The sequence below is a fragment of the Oncorhynchus keta genome, unplaced genomic scaffold (assembly GCF_023373465.1).
Source record: "Oncorhynchus keta strain PuntledgeMale-10-30-2019 unplaced genomic scaffold, Oket_V2 Un_contig_8484_pilon_pilon, whole genome shotgun sequence".
Lineage (NCBI taxonomy): Eukaryota > Metazoa > Chordata > Actinopteri > Salmoniformes > Salmonidae > Oncorhynchus > Oncorhynchus keta.
Window position 1 is genome coordinate 73,004 of NW_026290077.1, and position 21,227 is coordinate 94,230.

At 48.5% G+C, this 21,227-nt stretch overlaps 2 protein-coding genes across 2 annotated transcripts in view; one reads left to right on the top strand and one right to left on the bottom strand.

The window, feature by feature from the left end:
- LOC127926845 (staphylococcal nuclease domain-containing protein 1-like) overlaps positions 1-21,227 on the top strand; it is a gene marked incomplete at its 5' end in the record, with an annotated part of 287,826 nt that overhangs the window by 72,524 nt on the left and 194,075 nt on the right. The gene's annotated exons all lie outside the window — the stretch shown is intronic.
- Positions 13,232-17,035, bottom strand: LOC118375821 (leucine-rich repeat-containing protein 4). Its single transcript, XM_052512464.1, has 2 exons — positions 15,081-17,035; positions 13,232-14,285 (listed from the first exon to the last, which is right to left on the bottom strand). The coding sequence occupies exons 1-2, from the start codon at positions 16,992-16,994 to the stop codon at positions 14,133-14,135; spliced, it is 2,067 nt and encodes a 688-aa protein (XP_052368424.1). The 5' UTR covers positions 16,995-17,035; the 3' UTR covers positions 13,232-14,132.

Consider the following 21,227-nt stretch of genomic DNA (forward strand, 5'->3'; position numbering starts at 1 on the left):
GGAAAAACTCATTCTGATTGTCTGGGCCTGGCTCTCCAGTGGGTGGGCCTATGCCCTCCCAGGCCCACCCATGTCTGCAGCCCTGCCCAGTCATGTGAAATCCATAGATTAGGGCCTAATTAACTTATTAAAATGCCTGATTTCCTTAAGAAATGTAACTCAAGTCAAATCTTTGAAATTGTTGCATGTTGCGTTTATTTGTTCAGTGTACTCATTGTTGAACCTAGTATATTTGTCATGTTTAACCCAAAGCATTGTCTCTCCCCATGCCATTGTTTTTTTCACTCCTCCATTGGTCTCCCCTCAGTCTCCCCAGCAGGCGCTCAGTACCTTTATCAATAGTCACCACAGGGGGTGTGTTGGTTCACTGGAGCTACCCGTCTCCTCCCATAGACAGGTAAACCATCCATCATTAAACCTTCTATTGGCAGGAGTGTTTGTTTGTGGAGTGTTTGGAAGTTTAGGGTCAGAAGCAATATGATACGCTACACCAAATGAAAGGGATTGGCAGCACTCCAGCTAGTAGAAAACAGTTGGAGATGGTTGTTGGTATTTCAAGGAATCCTAATTTGCTGCTTATGTAACAATACACACTAAAAACACAGTGTACAGGTTCAACTGCCAGTCAAGACGCACCTCCAAGCACAGAAGCACATCAGCTATCCCCTCGTGTGTGTGTGTGTGTGTGTGTGTGTGTGTGTGTGTGTGTGTGTGTGTGTGTGTGTGTGTGTGTGTGTGTGTGTGTGTGTGTGTGTGTGTGTGTGTGTAAATAACCAAACGACGGGGGATATTAGAAAGCCCTGGCGCTCTCTCTCCCTCTCTAGGGCCCCTCGGTGATTGGAAAAGATAAAGGACTATTAAAATGGTCCAGCTCAAGCAAAGAATAACTTGACTGTTGTTCTCACACACACCAGCTTTGATGTTCCCAGCTCCCTCCTATATAATTAGACGGTCACAGATGGATAGAGAGACCGAGGGAGACCGAGGGAGACCGAGGGAGCGACAGTACAAGCGAGGAACGGTGTCTAATTAGTAGTGCCCCCTACAGGGGAGTATACCTTCCTCCCTCAGTGGGATTATTTAAACAATCTGTATTTGCACTTGGTATTTGTTATGCATTTTGATGCTCACTCTCACCTGCTCAAGTTGCTCAGTGTGTAAGAGTGTAGGGTTGGTAACACCAGGGTTGTGAATGTTATTCCCACACAGGTCACATAAAGGTAACTGCCAAAATAAAGGAAACACCAACATAGTGTCTTAATAAGGCGTTGGGCCACCACAGGCCAGAACAGCTTCAATGTGCCTTGTCATAGATTCTGCAAGTGTCTGAAACTCTATTGGAGGGATGTGACACCATTCTTCCACAAGAAATTCCATCATCTGGTGTTTTGTTCATGGTGCAAAAACTGAGGCACCGCTCCAGAATCAGGAGTGTTCCAATTGGGTTGAGATCTGGTGACTGACACACCCACCCACCCTTTAAACCCCCTATGCTCATATGAGTCCCCTCTTTCAAAGTCACTGAGATCTCTTCTTCTAGCCATGGTAGACAAAATAATGGGCAACTGGGCATTTTTATACATGACCCTATGCATGATGGGATGTTCATTGCTTAATTAACTAGGGAACCACACCTCTGTGGAAGCACCTGCTTTCAATATACTTTGTACCCCTCATTTAGTCAAGTGTTAACTTTATTTTGGCAGTTAACTGTAAATTGAGTTAATGTCTTGGCTCGGAATTGCTTTGAATAAGTGTGTTCGTTCTATATTATTATACTCTGGGATTGTGGGTGTTGTCCAGAATCACTTCCTGACTCGTCTTAGAGAGAGAGAGAGAGGGTCACCTTAAAACCTCACAATCTGCCAGGTCTACATCTCACGTGTACAAACACTGTTAGAATGCCCTTCACTGGGGTTAAGTCCCTTCGGAGGCATGGGAAAAGAACATCAGGCCTCCCACACTAATACCCAGCTGTGTGTGTGCATCCATGTCCATTCGTCGGGATAAGAGGGATTGAGGGTATAAACTTGTTTCTGATCTTTACAACTCGTCTGCAACTAATCTAAACACACTGCGCATTTGGACCTAGAAACACTAATGTGCTGTTTAATCCTACTATTAGTTTTGCTGCATTCTGAACTTGGTCTATTTTTCAGCAGTAAACGCTCACTCTCAGCACTCTTTAGCAGTAATCTGCAAGTGTGCATGTTTGCTGTTCGGAGTGCTTTATTGTCAAAGTGCACACTACCGTTCTATTGGCCTTCCGAATGAGAACATGAAAGCCAAGTCTGTGATCATGACTTATAGGCGTTTTTGTTCTCCTGGCTCACACACACAGTTTAAATGAAGTATTAGGTGTATTTTAAATGGGCAGTTTTCAAGGCTGCATTTATTTGGGGTCGATTTAAAACTAGGAACTGGGACCGGCGCCTAGGCCCTGCTCATAAAAGCTTGCCTATGAATCTGAGATAAGCACTCTACTTGCTATATCTTAATATATTGGATCGGAATCCATCTTTTTACCACATTTACATTAAGTAATTATGCACAGTGCAATAGCTTTCTAAATGGCCCCACTAAATAATAAGTGCAGAGAACTGTAAGAGAGAGAGAGAGAGAGAGAGAGAGAAAAAAATACTCTGTTGCCCATGATGCATTGGTTAGTATATCACAGGCTTCTGCAGAGAGGTTTCATATTGATCTTGGAAGGCTACAGCGACAGCTGACCCCATTGAACTATTGCTGTTGGAGTGGTAGAGACACACACACACACACACACACACACACACACACACACACACACACACACACACACACACACACACACACACACACACACACACACACACACACACACACACACACACACACACACACACACACACACACACACACACACACACACACACACACACACACACACACACACACACACACACACACACACACACACACACACACACACACACACACACACACACACACACACACACACACACACACTGTAGTGCGCCATATAAGTCCTACAAGTGATCACACAGGTCATTGTATAATCTGTAGTGAACATAAAATGCCTCCGAAGCTGAAGTAACACAGTTACAGTTTTTCCCTGTTAATGTCTTTTCAAGCCGTATTCCCATTTGAAAGCATATTCCTATTTGCCTCAGCGTTATCGGAGAACACATGATAATGTGAATCTAAATGGGTTCAACAACCTAGAAAACGAGTACACAGCTCTTTCCCGTTCTATTTCAAAGCCATACTCCATTTTATTCCTCTTCAACACCTCCACCCCTCTCTCGTGCTCTCTCTCGCGCTCTCTCTGTCGCTTTGTGTCTCTCTGTGTCTCTGTCTCCCTCCCACTCTCTGTCTTTCTCTGTCTCGCTCGCTCTCTCTGTCTTGCTCCGTCGCCTCCCTCCCTCGCTCTCCCTCCCTCGCTCTCCCTCCGTCGCTCTCCCTCCGTCGCTCTCCCTCCCTCGCTCTCCCTCCGTCGCTCTCCCTCCGTCGCTCTCCCTCCCTCGCTCTCCCTCCGTCGCTCTCCCTCCCTCGCTCTCCCTCCGTCGCTCTCCCTCCGTCGCTCTCCCTCCGTCGCTCTCCCTCCCTAGCCTCTGCCTCCGTCGCTCTCGTTCCGGTTCCCTCCGGCGCTCTCGCTCCGGTTCCCTCCGGCGCTCTCGCTCCGGTTCCATCCGGCTCCCTCTCGCGCTCTCTCTCCGGCTCCCTCTCGCTCTCTCTCTCCGGCTCCCTCTCGCTCTCTCTCTCCGGCTCCCTCTCGCTCCCTCTCGCTCTCGCTCTCTCTCTCCGGCTCCCTCTCGCTCTCTCTCTCCTCGCTCTCTCTCTCCGCTCTCTCTCTCTCGCTCTCTCTCTCTCTCCGCTCTCTCTCTCCGGCTCCCTCTCGCTCTCTCTCTCTCCGGCTCCCTCTCGCTCTCTCTCTCGCTCTCTCTCTCTCCGGCTCCCTCTCGCTCTCTCTCTCTCCGGCTCCCTCTCGCTCTCTCTCTCTCCGGCTCCCTCTCGCTCTCTCTCTCTCCGGCTCCCTCTCGCTCTCTCTCTCCGGCTCCCTCTCGCTCTCTCTCTCCCGCTCCCTCTCTCTCTCTCTCTCCCGCTCCCTCTCTCTCTCTCTCTCCGGCTCCCTCTCGCTCTCTCTCTCCCCGGCTCCCTCTCGCTCTCTCTCTCTCCCCGGCTCCCTCTCGCTCTCTCTCTCTCCCCGGCTCCCTCTCGCTCTCTCTCTCTCCCCGGCTCTCTCTCTCCCCGGCTCCCTCTCGCTCTCTCTCTCTCCGGCTCGCTCTCTCTCTCTCGCTCGCTCTCTCTCTCTCCGGTTCCCTCTCGCTCTCTCTCTCTCCGGCTCCCTCGAGCTCTCTGTCTCACTCGCTCTGTCTCTCCCTCTTTTCTTCCTTGCTGGAAGCACTGTGCTGATTATTCCCTAACTCTGACACATTGAATCAGAATACCTTTTTATAACACACTGACTTAAGTAGCTACCTTGTTAAAACATTTTTTCTCCTCTTAGCATGCCAACTTTGAAGTAGATTGCTAGCACTGTAGGAGGCGTTTTGTCAGAAGAGCTCCCTACCGCTCAAAAACTGCTCCAAATGAAGTCGTTGTTTGGGTTTTTTGCCCTTCTCCTCTGACCCAGAGTCATCTGTTCACTCCGATACGCTCTGCTTCACAAACCCCCCAGCCCCCGTGGGTCGTATTTAAAATGTGTGTAGCTACCAAAGGGGGCCTTCTCTTTCCCAGTGTGTCTCTCGCTCGCTCTTTCTCTCTCTGCTTCCTAAATGACATGTGGTGAAATGGATGGCCCTGCAGAACAGCAGCGGTAGCACTAGCAGCGGTAGTACGGTGGTGGCAGCGGCAGCACTAGCAGCGGCAGCACTAGCAGCGGCAGCACTAGCAGCGGCAGCACTAGCAGCGGCAGCACTAGCAGCGGTAGTACGGTGGTGGCAGCGGCAGCACTAGCAGCGGCAGCACTGGCAGCGGCAGCACTAGCAGCGGCAGCACTAGCAGCGGTAGTACGGTGGTGGCAGTGGCAGCACTAGCAGCGGCAGCACTAGCAGCGGTAGTACGGTGGTGGCAGTGGCAGCACTAGCAGCGGCAGCACTAGCAGCGGCAGTACGGTGGTGGCAGCGGCAGCACTGGCAGCGGCAGCACTAGCAGCGGTAGTACGGTGGTGGCAGCACTAGCAGCGGTAGTACGGTGGTGGCAGCGGCAGCACTAGCAGCGGCAGCACTAGCAGCGGCAGCACTAGCAGCGGTAGTACGGTGGTGGCAGCGGCATCACTAGAAGCGGCAGCACTAGCAGCGGCAGCACTAGCAGCGGCAGCACGGTGGTGGCAGAGGCAGCAGCGGTAGCTAACAACAACAGTGGAAAATCCATTCTGCTAAAGCAGGGGGCACAGAGAGTACCGTGAAGATCCATGCTAATGTGGTACAAGGAGAGTAGAGGGGGAGTGTATGGACAAATTCATTGTAGATTCCGGAATGAACTGTGTGTGTGAGAGAGAGAGACGGTCTACCCTGACAGCTCCCTACGATAAGCAGAGGTCATAAAAACACTCTTCCATTGTCTCTGGCCAGCGGAAACCCACTGTTTTTCACCTTCCAATAAAGTCTCCCTCCAGGACCACTACTGGTTCACATACAACTAGGTTGGTAACAGTAACAGTCAGGTTAAATTGGATTTGAAATCGTTTCTAGTTACAGGAGTCTGATCTTCCAGATTGAATATTGTTTGATGGTATCTTTTAAAGGCTCGCCTGTTGGCATTGCTGTTAAGATATGTTTCTATTGAATTCTTTAACAACCAATCAAAGCACAAGCCTGACAGTGAACCAATGAAAATCAATCAATACGGCCCCATCTGTTAAAACACACCTCAGAAAAACAAGTCAGTCACTTCCCCTTTCCTTACGCAACCGCTTGTTCCCTAGGCCTCAACTCCCTACCCCACCACACACACACACACACACACACACACACACACACACAATAGCAGGGATCCTCACACACAGCAACAACTCATCGTGTCAACCTACTATAGTGTGTAGCCATCAGTAATTGGCTTTTACTCCCAACAACATCGTTGAGTCACGTTGACTCACAGCCACGGCGTGCAGCCAGGCGTTCTCATAGAAGAGCTTGTTGTTTGAGTGTCATTCATACAACTGTTATGAACAGGTAGGCCCTGAATCATCATGTGTTGTTTTAAAGGTTGTCATTCATTATAGTATTAAAGAATGTTTATTTCATGTTTTATAGAATAGTTATAAAATGTTGGTCTATCGTCTAATCCTTGGTAGTAGAATGTTTGTCTATCATTTCCCTTGTGCCATTTGGAATAAATTGAACTCTAACGACCTGTTATATTCCAATAACTAGGACCCTATTGAGTCATACCCCCCTTGTCTATAGAATCATATATAGAAAGATATTTAATCATATAGAAAGATATTGAATCATATAGAAAGATATTGAATCATTTAGAAAGATATTGAATCATATAGAAAGATATTGAATCATATAGAAAGATATTGAATCATATAGAACAATATGGAATCATATAGGATCATATAGAGAAAGATATTGAATCATATAGAAAGATATTGAATCATATAGAAAGATATTGAATCATATAGCCAAGATAGCAAATGGAATAAGTAATGCAGTAAGTAAATATTTGAGGAGCTGTTATTTCATGAACACATTGTTTGGTCGTTAGAAGGGACCAGCACGCTATGTTCCTGTATCCTCATGTGAGTCAACAATTAATTTACATTCAAAATCCTATTTCTCCTAACCTTAACCCGTAACCTAACCCCTAAACTTAAAGTAGTCTTTGTCCTCATGGGATATGTCCCCACGAGAGAGCCTTTTCCTTGTTCTAAAATCCCACAAGGATAGAAGAACCAACCACACACAACCACACACAACCACACACAGCCCCTACAACCACACACAACCCCTACATCCACACACAACCCCTACAACCACACACAACCCCTACAACCACACACAACCCCTACAACCACACACAACCCCTACAACCCCTACAACCACACACAACCACACACATCCCCTACAACCACACACAACCCCTACAACCACACACAACCCCTACAACCACACACAACCCCTACAACCCCACACCACACACAACCCTACAACCTACACACACACAACCCCTACAACCACACACAACCCCTACAACCCCTACAACCACACACAACCCCTACAACCACACAGAACCGAGCACACACAACCCCTACAACCACGCACACACAACCCCTACAACCACGCACACACAACCCCTACAACCACACACAACCCGAGAACCACACACAACCCCTAGTACCTACCATTTACTGCCCCCCTCCGCCCCCTAGTGAGAGAGCTTGGGGGGACTATAGCCTTGTTCTGTTCAATGTTCTTTGTGTATATAGTTCAAAACCATTTAAACCAATGAGGGTTCAGAACTATATTTTTGCAGATAGAACCGTTATAGTCCCAAGCTTACCAGTGGTTCAGTCCATTACTGGTTATCAGCTTTTCCTGTCTATTGTACTATACTGCTCCACCCCCACCCTACACCTCTAGTTGGTGCAGCCCTCCAGGCACAATCAAATAATTCATTCTTTCCCTGTTCTATCTAGCTGGCACTTTTTCATCATGTTCTGTTTGCTCCGTATCTCTCTTGCTCTCTCTCCCTGTCGGTCTGTTTTCCCCTTCTCCTTTTCTATCTACTCTGCCTCCTCTCTTTTGATATTTGTTTATTCTATTCCATTTAATATTTCACCAACATGCTTATCCTGCTCCACCACATTTCTCCTGCACTTTCTTTCTGCTGATTGGCCTGTTCTGCCTGCTTCTCTCTCGCTCTCTCTGCCTCCACCTTTCCTCTTTTGCATTTTTCTGATTTTCTACCCTTCTACTTTTCCTGTTTCTCTCTCGCTCACTCTCTCCCCCTTTTCTTTTCTCTCCCCTTCTCTCTGTCTTCCCTCCTTTTCTCTCCCCACCAAGCTTTCTGCTTCTCCCTCCCTCCCCTCTCTCTCTTCCTCCCTCTCCATCCGTCAGGGTCCTGTGAGCTGTGGGGGACACGCTGCATGCTACATGCTCGTCTCCTTCCAAATGGCTTCCTCAGTGATCGCTAATGAAGCGCACGGAGTAGAGCGAGACCTGCTTCCTTCCGACAGAGGAGGACTGGTGTTTGTGTCGCCCTGGACACGGCCTGACAGCCCCCAACAACTAGCTAACTAGTGGGACCACGTTAGCTCAGTACAGAACCACTCCAGTATAGATTGGTGTGGTATAGCAGAGATATAATTCAGTACAGAACCACTCCAGTATAGATTGGTGTGGTATAGCAGAGATATATAATTCAGTACAGAACCACTCCAGTATAGATTGGTGTGGTATAGCAGAGATATAATTCAGTACAGAACCACTCCAGTATAGATTGGTGTGGTATAGCAGAGATCTAATTCAGTACAGAACCACTCCAGTATAGATTGGTGTGGTATAGCAGAGATATAATTCAGGACAGAACCACTCCAGTATAGATTGGTGTGGTATAGCAGAGATATAATTCAGTACAGAACCACTCCAGTATAGATTGGTGTGGTATAGCAGAGATATATAATTCAGTACAGAACCACTCCAGTATAGATTGGTGTGGTATAGCAGAGATATATAATTCAGTACAGAACCACTCCAGTATAGATTGGTGTGGTATAGCAGAGATATAATTCAGGACAGAACCACTCCAGTATAGATTGGTGTGGTATAGCAGAGATATATAATTCAGTACAGAACCACTCCAGTATAGATTGGTGTGGTATAGCAGAGGTATAATTCAGTACAGAACCACTCCAGTATAGATTGGTGTGGTATAGCAGAGATATATAATTCAGTACAGAACCACTCCAGTATAGATTGGTGTGGTATAGCAGAGATATATAATTCAGTACAGAACCACTCCAGTATAGATTGGTGTGGTATAGCAGAGATATATAATTCAGTACAGAACCACTCCAGTATAGATTGGTGTGGTATAGCAGAGATATATAATTCAGTACAGAACCACTCCAGTATAGATTGGTGTGGTATAGCAGAGATATATAATTCAGTACAGAACCACTCCAGTATAGATTGGTGTGGTATAGCAGAGATATATAATTCAGTACAGAACCACTCCAGTATAGATTGGTGTGGTATAGCAGAGGTATAATTCACTACAGAACCACTCCAGTATAGATTGGTGTGGTATAGCAGAGATATAATTCAGTACAGAACCACTCCAGTATAGATTGGTGTGGTATAGCAGAGGTATAATTCAGTACAGAAAGCACAGGACAGACACCTACTGTCTCTAGGACCCCTCTTGTTGTCCAGCTACACAACTGTGCTTTGTGCTATGCTGCAGTGAGCTAAAAACATTGGATGATGTGGTATATCATAGGTAGAGCACACAGAAACAGTACAGAACTCCACAGACAAGCACAGCATCATACGTACTGTATGCTGCAGGGACTTGCTTCAATTCAGCCACAAGAGCATTAGTGATATTGGCCACTGATGTTGGGTGATTAGGCCTGGCTCGCAGTCGGCGTTCCAATTCATCTCAAAGGTGTTCGATGGGCTTGAGGTCAGGGCTCTGTGCAGGCCAGTCAAGTTCTTCCACACCGATCTCGAGAAACTGACTAATTTCTGTATGGACCTCACTTTGTGCACTGTCATTCTGAAACAGGAAAGGGCCTTCCCCAAACTGTTGCCACAAATTTAGAAGCACAGAATTGTCTAGAATGTCAATGTATGCTGTAGCGTTAAGATTTTCCTTCACTGGAACTAAGGGGCCTAGCCCGACCAATGAAAAACAGCCCCAGACCATTATTCCTCCTCCACCAAACTTTACAGTTGGCACTGCATTCGGTCAGGTAGCATCGGTTTGGCATTGGCCAAACCCAGATTAGTTCGTTGGACTGCCAGATGGTGAAGCGAGATTCACTCCAGACAACACATTTCCACTGCTCAAGAGTCCACGAATTTGAAGGCCTGTCCACATACTTTTGTGTATATAGTGTATGTGCTATCTTTATTTGATCACTTTGTTGATGCAGAGAATTTTCCTGTAATTTCCACCTTAAAATGTCAGACTTGATTTGCCTTTTTTTTAAATCAACACCTACAAAAATGACCATTAATTATAATCCACATAATAATTGTCTGTTGCTGCAGGATTACTTTCCTGCTGTGATAAACTGTTCATTTCTCTCTCTCCTCTCTACTTTATTTTTTCTTCGGTCTCTCTCTCTTTCTTGCTCTCTCTTTCTACTGTCTCTCACTCTCTCTCTCTCTCTCTCTCTCTCTCTCTCTCTCTCTCTCTCTCTCTCTCTCTCTCTCTCTCGCTCTCTACTGTCTCTCTCTCTACTCTCTCTCTACTGTCTCTCTCTACTGTCGCTCTCTACTGTCTCTCTCTCTACTCTCTCTCTCTACTGTCTCTCTCTCTACTGTCTCTCTCTCTGTCTCTCTCTCTCTCTCTCTCTCTCTCTCTCTCTCTCTCTCTCTCTCTCTCTCTCTACTGTCTCTTGCATTCAGCACACTCCAGTGACAATTAGGAATGCTACATTGTGGCTCTCACACACTATCACATTGTCGAACCAATTTCCTGCTCTAACCATCACACCGGAGAAACAATGACAAATTCTGGCTCTCGATGGAGATGAAATGGGCTGGATGAAGAGGCTACGCTTGTTTTCCAAGCCCCCCCGCTGTCCCTACCCATGAAGTAACCACAGCACAAATCACTGCTGACACACACACCCACATGCATACGCACACAGGGGCACATACACAGACACGCACAGGCGTATGCATGCTCACATATGCAACAAAGCAAACGCACACATTTCACTGTCAGTCTACACCTGTTTACCAAGCATGTGACAAAGAAATGTTGATTTGACACACCACAGTGCCCGTCAGATGCTGTCCCTTAGCCAGCCCTGCATGTTGACACACAGTCCCTTAAGGCCGTGAGTTACTGAGAGAGGGGGAGAGGGAGCGAGAGAAAGAGATAGGGGGAGACGCGTTTTGAATTGATCATGTCTGATCCTTGCTTAAGTGACCAGCGTTGGCCTAAAGTGCACTGCAGAAGCCTGTATTTAACCCAATAGGTAGTTGGGGGGGCTTCAAGGGTCGATGGTGCAAGGTCATGCATGGGCACAACATGTATGGCTTTGTGTGAGGTGAACTGCCTGGGATTTTTTGTTTGTGAGCTGTGTATGTGTAAGGGTGTGTTACTGTTTGTGTGCCAGCGATATGTTTGCATCAGTGACAGTGTGTGCGATTCAGGTTCTCTAAGTATTTGGGTTTAAGAGAGATTGTTAGTCTGCTTATCAGCTCAGTGGCAGTGTGCATATGGTTGTGTGCATCTGTGTGGGCTATGTGTCTGAGTGTGTGAGAGAGGCAGGGATATTTTAACTTTGTGTGTGTGAAGGATATATTAATCAGTTTGCGTGTGTATGTATCAAACCCCCCTCCTAATCTGTCTCTTTGGATTGGAGAGGGCCCCTCTCTCTAAGCCCCCCTCTCTCCCCTCCATCTCTCTCTCTAAATTCCCAGAACCACCACCCCCACATACACACATCACTCTGACGGGCCCTGACTGCAGGTTAAACACATCAAAAGCTGCCTCAGCTCTCTCTCTGCTATTTCTGCTCTGCCTCAGCGCTCTCTCTCTCTCTCTGCTCTGTCTGTCTCTCTCTCTGCTATCTCTGCTCTGTCTCTCTGCTATCTCTGCTCTGTCTCTCTGCTATCTCTGTCTCAGCTATCTCTCTCTGCTAACTCTGCTCTACGATCTCTGCTCTGTCTCTCTCTCTCTCTCTGCTATCTCTGCTCTGTCTCTCTGCTATCTCTGCTCTGTCTCTCTCTCTGCTATCTCTGCTCTGTCTCTCTCTGCTCTGTCTCTCTCTCTGCTATCTCTGCTCTGTCTCTCTCTCTGCTATCTCTGCTCTGTCTCTCTCTGCTTTGTCTCTCTCTAACTCTGCTATCTCTGCTCTCTCTGCTATCTCTGCTCTCTTATGCTCTTACTGCATGGTGCAGCGCAGAGATGAGTATATCAGCCACTCCCCCTTTCCCTCCCTCCCTTTCTTTCTCCTCTCCTCTCTCCTCTCCTCTCTCTCGATCACGAATAAATAGGAGTAGAGAGGAAATAGTCGGATCCCTCCGAGACAAACACCGTCCTCCCATTACCGCCTCGGTTACGTAAACCGTTGACAGAGGGGACAGTGTGTGACTGCTAATGGCTGCTGGGGCTTGGCCGGTGACCGGGCTGCTGTAACACTACCTCGCAACCAGTATTTTTTTTATTTTTGTGGGAAGTTTTAATCACGAGGTGTGTGTCCGTCCAGGCTGTGTAAATTATAGACCAATCAGAGTTTAATCACTCAGACACAGTGAGCAATATGCCCTCGTCGTCGATACCAGCTCCTATTAATACTCCCATTTACTGCTTAATAAGATGCCCCCAATTTGTTTTTGTTCCGTTTTTGTCTGATCTTTTTTTTTCTCTTTTCTTGCATTTTAATGAGCTGTGGCGCCGGGGGTCCTGTCGCCCGGTTGTTAATGCTCAGGCGTCCCGCTGAAAGCCAGCGTGCGTCTTGGTAAAGAAAGAGGCCTCTGTTCTGTACGTGTCACACCGATAGTCAGTACAACCGGCTCTATAAAAAAAACACACGCTGTTAGCCAGTTTGAGCCGTCCACAGACGCTAACGACCTGGTGTACATGTCATCTCTCCAGGTTAGGGCTAGGGGGGAGCTAAGCTACGGCTATGTTAAGATGGAGAGGGAGATTGTTGAAGATGAAGAATGCACAGTTAACGGCGAGACCCACAGCATTTGTCCTCATAAAACCGTCGCTGACTGATGAAGCCACAACAGCTGGGGGAATGCAATGAAAAGAGAAATGAGGAGATGTTTTGGGGGCCAAGAGGAAAGTGTGTGTGCTCACATCACCAGGGTCTGTCTCGTGCATCTACAAGTCTGGTAGTGAAAAACACCACTCTGACCACTCGAAGTCAAGCACATAGAAAACAACCCCCTCAAGTTAGCACACCATATCACACCTTACATCTTCATATCTTTACACACATGCAATCATTCATTGACATGACAGCAGTGCAGTCTCATACATATCACTGGGGAGCACTTCAAATACCCCTGTTTAAATAGAGGCCCTTTAAAAGCTTTTCTCGTGGGTTCCATGCATTTGGAGAACTTCATGAAAACGGGACAAATCTAGTACCCGCTTTGAAATGGGCCACACCTTGATTAAGTACCATGTCATTGACTAATGTTATGCGTACTAAACATAGCTTCCCCCCCACCTGCCTTGACACACGGGCATATCAAGTGTTATTAAAAACAGCAGCAGGCACTTCTGTGCTGTGATTGATTCTGTGTGAGTCACCCAGCACACGCAGGGTTAAAGTATAGCTGCAGAGTCTTACTGCAGTGTCTGAAGCGTTTGGCTGTTCGCTACAGTACGCCAGGAGAACAAAACGTCACCTCTCTCTGTTTGCTTTTTTCTCTCTCCAAAAATCATTTTTATTGCATTTGTAACATTTGGCACAATACAAATTCATGGTGCTTTTACAAGATAAACCTGTAAAGATCCAACACTGACCTTTTTTTGAATGTTTTTTTTCTTAAAGAAAGTCTTCTCAGTATAAATGTTTTTTCTCTTTTCACTGCATTCTCTGTAGCATTGGTTTAAAAATCACACAGAATGCCTCTTTATTTGAACAAGTCTACCCTCATTTCTCAAAGTCAAGATCGTATGTTAAACAACTCGTCTTTTTAAATAGAAGTTACAAGTTAGAAAATAGTTTCAATGTATTTATTTTTAATATAATATGCTTCTCTATCACCAGTCCATGGTACTTTCAATAGTTTCATATATAGATTTATTTATAAGCATGTACAACAAGAAATGTTCAGTCTTTTTAAGTTTTGCACTCTGTACAAAAAAAGAAAGTTCCTGTCTTTTCCCCCGTTGTGCATTCTATTGCATGTAGTTATGAGAAGAGAGGGGTGGCTATGGGGATTTGGACGTGGCTGGGGAGGGGGGTTGTGTGGGGGGCTTTAAATCTGAGTCTCCTGAACCTTCTCCTTGGTGTGAGTTTTTATGACAAAGGGCTCAGGGAGGTTTGTGATGGCGCTGGGCAAGGTTCGAGGGAGAGAGTTCCCAATGTTGTTCTCTGTCCATTTAGCCCCATGTCCTGCTGGCTTGTACGTGTTGTATTTGGGCTTGAGGGTGCGGTAGTCCACCTTGTGATGGTCTGCTTTGTGGGGACTGGAATCCATTTTGGGTTTCTGGTTGCCATAATCCTGTTTGTGGGGGCTGTTGTAGTCTGATTTGAAGACGATGTAGTCCGGCGCGGCCTTGGGGGTGTGTTCTGATTTGGGTTTGTATTGACTGTTGTCGGGTTTGGATTTGTGTGTACTGTACTCCGGTTTGGATTTGTGTGTACTGTACTCCGGTTTGGATTTGGACTGAGTGCTGTAGTCAGGTTTGTAAGGGCTGTAGTCTGGTTTAGGTCGTGGGTGAGTGCTGTAGTCAGGTTTGAATGGGCTATAGTCTGGTTTGGGTTTTGGATGAGTGCCATAATCTGGTTTGAAGGGGCTATAATCTGCTTTCGGTGTTCTCGGGTGAGTACTACTGCTATAATCCTGTTTGAAGGGACTATAATCTGCTTTAGGTGTTCTCGGGTGAGTACTGTAGTCAGGTTTGAAGGGGCTATAGTCCGCTTTAGGCTGCTTGTGAGTGCTATATTCAGGTCTGAATGGGCTATAGTCAGCCTTTGGTCTATGAAGGCTAAAATCTGGTGTAGATTTGTGGGTGCTATATTCCACTGTAGATTTGTGGGTAGTGTAGTCCACGGTTGGTTTATAGGTGGTGTACTCAGCCTTGGGCTTGTGTATAATGTAGTCTGGTTTGGGCATGTGGATTGTGTAGTCCCCCTTGTAGTCGGCTTTGGGTTTGGGGAAGCCATAGTCTGTTTTGTGGCTGATATAATCCAGTTTTTGGATGCTGTTGTGGTCTCGTATCTCGGGCAGCGTGTGGTCTCGGATCTCGGGCAGCGTGTGGTCTCGTAGCTGGTTGGCAGCAGAAGCAGGCGGCGGCAGGTCCTCCTCGTCCACCTGGATGATTTCTACCGTACGGGTGGCTGCCACCGTGCTCCGCTGCTGGTGGCGCTTCCTCAGCTTGTAGAAAGCAATGAGCATGACGGCGGCCAGCAGCGTGACGGCTACGAAGCAGCCGATGATGATCTTGGTGGTTTTCATCATCTCGTCCAGGCTGGGGACTGTGTCGGGTGGCTTGACCGTGGCAGACTTGGAGGCAGGAACGGCGGACGGTCGGGCGCCTGGCTGGCCCTCTGTGTTCTGGAGCAGAACGGTGGGAGTAGAGATGAAGACGGGCTGAAAGAGGGAGGGCGAGGCGGTGGTGGTGGTGCCAGCGCCCACCGCACCTCCCCCTGCTTCTCCTCCAGCCCCCCTACCAGTGTTAGGAGCGCTCGTTGTGGGCTTGGGCTTGGGCATCTCCGTGGTGGGTCCCGGCACTTCCACTGTCACCGTGGTGAAGTAGCTGAGGTTGGACGTGTTGAGTTCAGCCGCGCTCACGTTGAGGTAGGCCGAGGCGTTTGAGTTGCCAGCCGCGTTGGACACCATGCAGGTGTAGGTGCCTGTGTCAGCCGCAAGGACATTGGAGAAGTTGAGTGTGCCATCGTTGAGCACGGCGATCCGCTGGTGGGCCGAGGCGTGCGTCAGGACGGTCCCATTGGGCAGAAGCCACCGAACCGAGGACATTGGCGCAGTCCGGCAACGGAGCTCCGCTACGCGCTCTGCCGAAATATTCAAGTCTCTTGGCGCGTCGCCTATGAAGGGGGCAGAGCACTGGAGCACGCCGGTCTCCCCCCGGTCCACCTCCACCAGCTGGCGGCCCCGCATGTGGGCCGGCGCGTGGCATCGGCCACAGCAGGTAGAATTGGTAGGGATGTACTCTCGCAGCCATCGCGCCAGCCACAGGGCTTCACAGCCACAGTTCCAGGGGTTGTGGTGGAGGTGCAGCTCCACCAGGTACCTGAGGGGGGAGAACAGGTCGTGCGGCAGGGCGCTCAGGTTGTTGTGGGCTAGGTTGAGCTCCACCAGCGAGCTCAGGTCGTCAAAGGCATTGCGCTCGATCATCCCAATCTGTGAATTCATCACCCACAGCTTCTTGAGTGAGCGTAGGCCCCGGAAGGAGCCTGGCTTGATTTCGGAGAAGAGGTTCTCCGAGATCTCCAGCTCCTCCAGGCCCAGCAGGGGGCTCAGATTGGGCATCTCCCCCCGGATGTTGCACATGCCCAGGTTGAGGTACTTGAGGTTGTGCAGGCCCTCAAAGGCGCCATCGGAGATGAAATCCAGCTTGCGCAGCTCGCCCAAGTCCAAACGCATGAGCGAGGGCACTCGGTTGAAGGCATACGAAGGGATGCTCTCGATGGGGTTATTCCTCAGCCATAATTCCCTGAGCTTGGACAGGTACTCAAAGGCACCACTGGGCACCCCAGTTAGCCGGTTGTCAAATAGCTCCAGGGTGTTTAAGCTGGTGAGGCCATTGAAGGCGCCCACCTCGATCTGCCGGATGGCGTTGCGGCCCAGCTGCAGAACCTCAAGGTGGTGCAGGTGTCGGAAGGTGTCGGCCTGCACCTCTCCAATGGCATTCTCCATCAGGTTGAGGTGGCGCGTGTTGGCGGGGATGCCCGGGGGCACGCGAGTGAGGCCGCGCCGAGTGCACACCACTTTGCTCAGCTGGCTACTACACGAGCACTGCGGTGGGCAGCCCTGAGGGCCTGGCGCTGCCGCCCCCGCCATAGCCAGAGAGGCGCTGCTCCACGCTCGCGCCATCAGGAACACAACACAGAGCAGGGTGGCTCGACGCACAGCTACCCGCCCCAGGAGACTCATGATGTGGCACGCTCATAATTCAGCATCGTCCGGGGGAGAGGGTTGGGGGTCGGTTGGTTGAATGGGTTGGTGGTCGAAAGTGGGGGGGGGTGAGGTATAAAGAGGGGAGGGAGGAGAGGGCTGGCCCTACCCCGGATTAAGCAAGACTCTGGCTCTCTTTTCCATGGACACTACTGGAGGGGGGAGGGCAACTGCTCTTAAATGTTTCAGAGACAGAGAAAAAAATTATAGAATAGGAGATGGAGATGATTGAAATAGGGTTGGAAATGCTAGACACCTACCTCAAGCTTTTTTTTTATACAGGTCCTTACGAGATTGTTTGTCAATCACAGAGTGTTTAAATCAGGTATATAATCCAAGGAGCAGAAAAATAAAGACTTTTCTTTCTGCTCTGTTAGAAGCAAATGAAGTGAAGATTCTTTGCCAAAATGGCCCCTTTTTTATAATTCCACACAAGCGAACATCATCCGAAGAAGGAAAAGATGTGAAGGCCCATCCGAAGCATGTGTTTTAGATGGGTAGGAATCCAGTCAGGCTCCTATAGCAGTACACGCTCGCTCGCCTCAGCTGCTCTTCTCCCGCTTGTCCTTGGAATCCGCCGCTCGATGTTTCCGCCGAACGCCTTCTCCAAGTCTCCATAGCACAAACGCGTGCTCACCGACACACACACACTCCGCACTCTGAAAACCCAAGGCAGAGAAGAAAAATGGGTGGGGGTTTCAGGGTAGAGGGAGGGGGGGTTAAGGAGGAAGAATGAACAATTCCACAGTCCTTTCAAATTTCTTCCCCTTTTGTTTGAGAGGGGGGGGCAGGACCCCCCCTTTCCTTTCCCTTGGCTCTTTCTATTTTTTGGTGGTCAGTCAGTCCACCCTCTCTCTCTGTGTGTCGCGTCGTGTCCACTTGATTTCTGTAGCGCTCGGCAGGGTTGAAAAGGCTACGCGACACACACTGCGGTCATTAGCTTATTTCTCCTCTTAACTAGCTCTGCGCTCCAGCACAGCAGCACGCAAACACGGCTCGCCAGCAGCGGCGCTCACACACACACACAGCAGCTGCAGCCTGCCTCCCGCGCACTTCCCAATAATCCGTCAATTTCTTCAGAGGGTGGGTGGGGGTTTGTAACAGAGTTGAGAGAGGGTGGGGGGCGTAGAGTAGATTCAGCAGCAATATCAGCACAGCAAAAAGAGGCTAAAGCACCATCTCCCTCGGTCTCTTTCTCGTTCCTGTTTTCAATCCCTTTTTTTTTCTTCCCCGCGCGGCAGAATAGGAGAGTGAAGCAAGAGAGAGCCGAGCGGGGCACAGGCGTGAATGTTATAGCAGCATCGATAAGGAAAACAGATCCGCTGTATAGCAGCAGATGAGCGAGAGCGGGGATGTGTATCTCTTTCTCTTTCTCCCCCTCTCCCGTTCTTCTCAACCCCTGCAGTGTCCTGAGGTAGTGGCCAAGCTCAAAGCACTCAGTCCTTTGTGTGTGCCAGCGCGAAGCCTCTCAACTGTGTTAGCTTCCACTGTCCTCTCTTTCTCTCGTTTCTCTCTCTGGCTCCCTGGTTTAGAGGAGAATAAAGCGCTTCCCAGGTGAACTGGAGAAAACGGCAGCGTGTCCCCACAGCAACACGATTTTAACCCCTGCAGCCCCGGTGTTAATCCTGCTGCTCAGGTTATTCCAGCACGTTTTTCTGGTGCCAGTGTGGTGCAAGGCTGCTCTCACTCTCTCTCTTTCATTCGCTTGTTCACTCTGTTGCTCTTTCTCTTTTGTCCTTGAGTGGGAAACGTGAATGTACTGCTGACGCATCCTGCTCGGAGCAGTGCATTGGTTTGATGCAGTGTTTTTGTGCATTAACTAATCCCCCCCTTCTTTCGTTCTTCTCTTCTCTTCTCTCTCTCTCTCTCTCTCTCTCTCTCTCTCTCTCTCTCTCTCTCTCTCTCTCATTCTACCCTGTTCCTCTCCCCTCTCACTCTTCTCTCCAGTTTCACTCAAGCCATTGCTCTTGCTCTCTCTCCTCGTTAGCCTGTCTACTCATTTTTTTTCTCTCCCCCATTGCTCTCTCTCGCGCTCGCTCTCTCTCTCCGTCCTGTCAGAAGGTCAATGTAGAGTGAGTGTATCCTGCCTGACGTGTGGGTGTGTGCGCGTGCACACGTGCGCCCTGGGACATTTTGAGAACTGGATGGCGGGAGATGGTCTACCGTTGAGTGAGGTAGAGAATGAGGAAGTGAAAAAGAGAGGGACAGAGAGAAGTGAATGAGGGAGGGAGATAAAGAGAGGGGGACAGAAGTGAGAGGAGAGATAGTGGGACAGAGAAGTGAGAGATGAAGAGAGAGGGACGAAGAAGTGAAAGGGGGAGGGAGAGATGAAGAGAGGGACAGAGAGAAGTGGGAGATAGGGACAGAGAAGTGATAGAGAGAGGGACAGAGAGAAGAGTCGCTCTGATTTCGATGATAAACATACCTCTTTTTGATGAATGATTTTACTCTATCTACTGTCTCTTTCTCTCTCTCGTTCTCTCTCTTTCGCTCTCTCCCTCTTGCTCGCTTTTTCCCTTTCTCTCTCTCCTTCTGACTCGCTCTCTCTCGGTCTCCCTATTTCTCTCTCTCTCTCTCTCTCTCTCTCTCTCTCTCTCTCTCTCTCTCCTCCATTTCCCAGGAACAGGGAAGAATATCTGACTCCTTCCTTTCCCCACTATTCTCTCTCCCTTCAACTCCCTCTCTCGCTCCCACCTCTTCCTCTCCCTCTCTCCTCTTCCTGATGTGAGTGAATGGTGATTAGTCAGGGGTCCGGCCCCTGGTCGGAGAGAGGGATGCTGCTGACTGGTGCTTGGAGCACACCAGGCCACCGTGCAGGGTCTTCTTGGTGTGTGTACAACAGGGATTCCTCAACTAGACACAGATGGGTTTTTTTCTTTTGTGGATGGTCATGGGGCTGGAACATAAGTACAAATAATTTGTAGGCTGCGCATTGAACGCAAGAAGATATAATATTTGACTAAAACATGATAATTTCAAACCTTGCTTACATTTGTATATGATCACACTTGGGGATACTTTGGAAAATATTTCCAAAATTCAAATTACTCAATGCTGTTTTTTTACAGTATTTTATGTCCAACAATAAAACTATTGTTCATTTCTATATTTTTTTGCTCAGAAAACCCATAAAGTCACTTGGCCGCCAGCTGGGGAACCCTGGTTCAGAACATAGAATTACAACTGATAAGGGAGGTCCTCATTAGACATCACCGGCAACAACGTCGCCTAACAAACCCACCGTCACTGGACCAGACAGGACTGACAAAAAGTGCTCTTCACTGACGAGTCGCGGTTTTGTCTCACCGGGGGTGATGGTTGGATTTGCGTTTATTGTCGAAAGAATGAGCGTTACACCGAGGTCTGTGCTCTGGGGCGGTGTGTCACAGCACCATCGGACTGAGCTTGTTGTCAATGCAGGCAATCTCAACGCTGTGCGTTACAGGGAAGACATCCTCCTCCCTCATGTGGTATCCTTCCTGCAGGCTCATCCTGACATGATCCTCCAGCATGACAATGCCACCAGCCATACTGCTCATTCTGTGTGTGATTTCCTACAAGACAGGAATGTCAGAGTTCTGCCGTGGACAGCGAAGAACCCGGATCTCAATCCCATTGAGCACGTCTGGGACCTGTTAGATCGGAGTGTGAGGACTAGGGCCATTCCCCCCAGAAATGTCTGGGAACTTGCAGGTACCTTGGCGGAAGAGTGGGGTAACATCTCACAGCAAGAATGGGTAAATCTGGTGCAGTCCATGAGGAGGAGATGCACTGCAGGACTTAATGCAGCTGGTGGCCACACCAGATACTGACTGTTACTTTTGATTTTGACCCCCCCTTTGTTCAGGGACATATTATTCAATTTCTGTTAGTCACATGTCTGTGGAACTTGTTCAGTTTATGTCTCAGTTGTTGAATCTTATGTTCATACAAATATTTACACATGAAAATAAATGCAGTTGACAGTGAGAGGATGTTTATTTTTTTGCTGAGTTTAGTTGATTTTGGCTCTGAAAACACACACACACACACACACACACACACACACACACACACACACACACACACACACACACACACACACACACACACACACACACACACACACACACACACACAGTCGGAAGACCTAACCCGGGATAATCTGCACAGCTCCATGAACCCAGTCACAACATCAGCCTGCAATGTCAATTGCCCTTCTGTTATAATGGG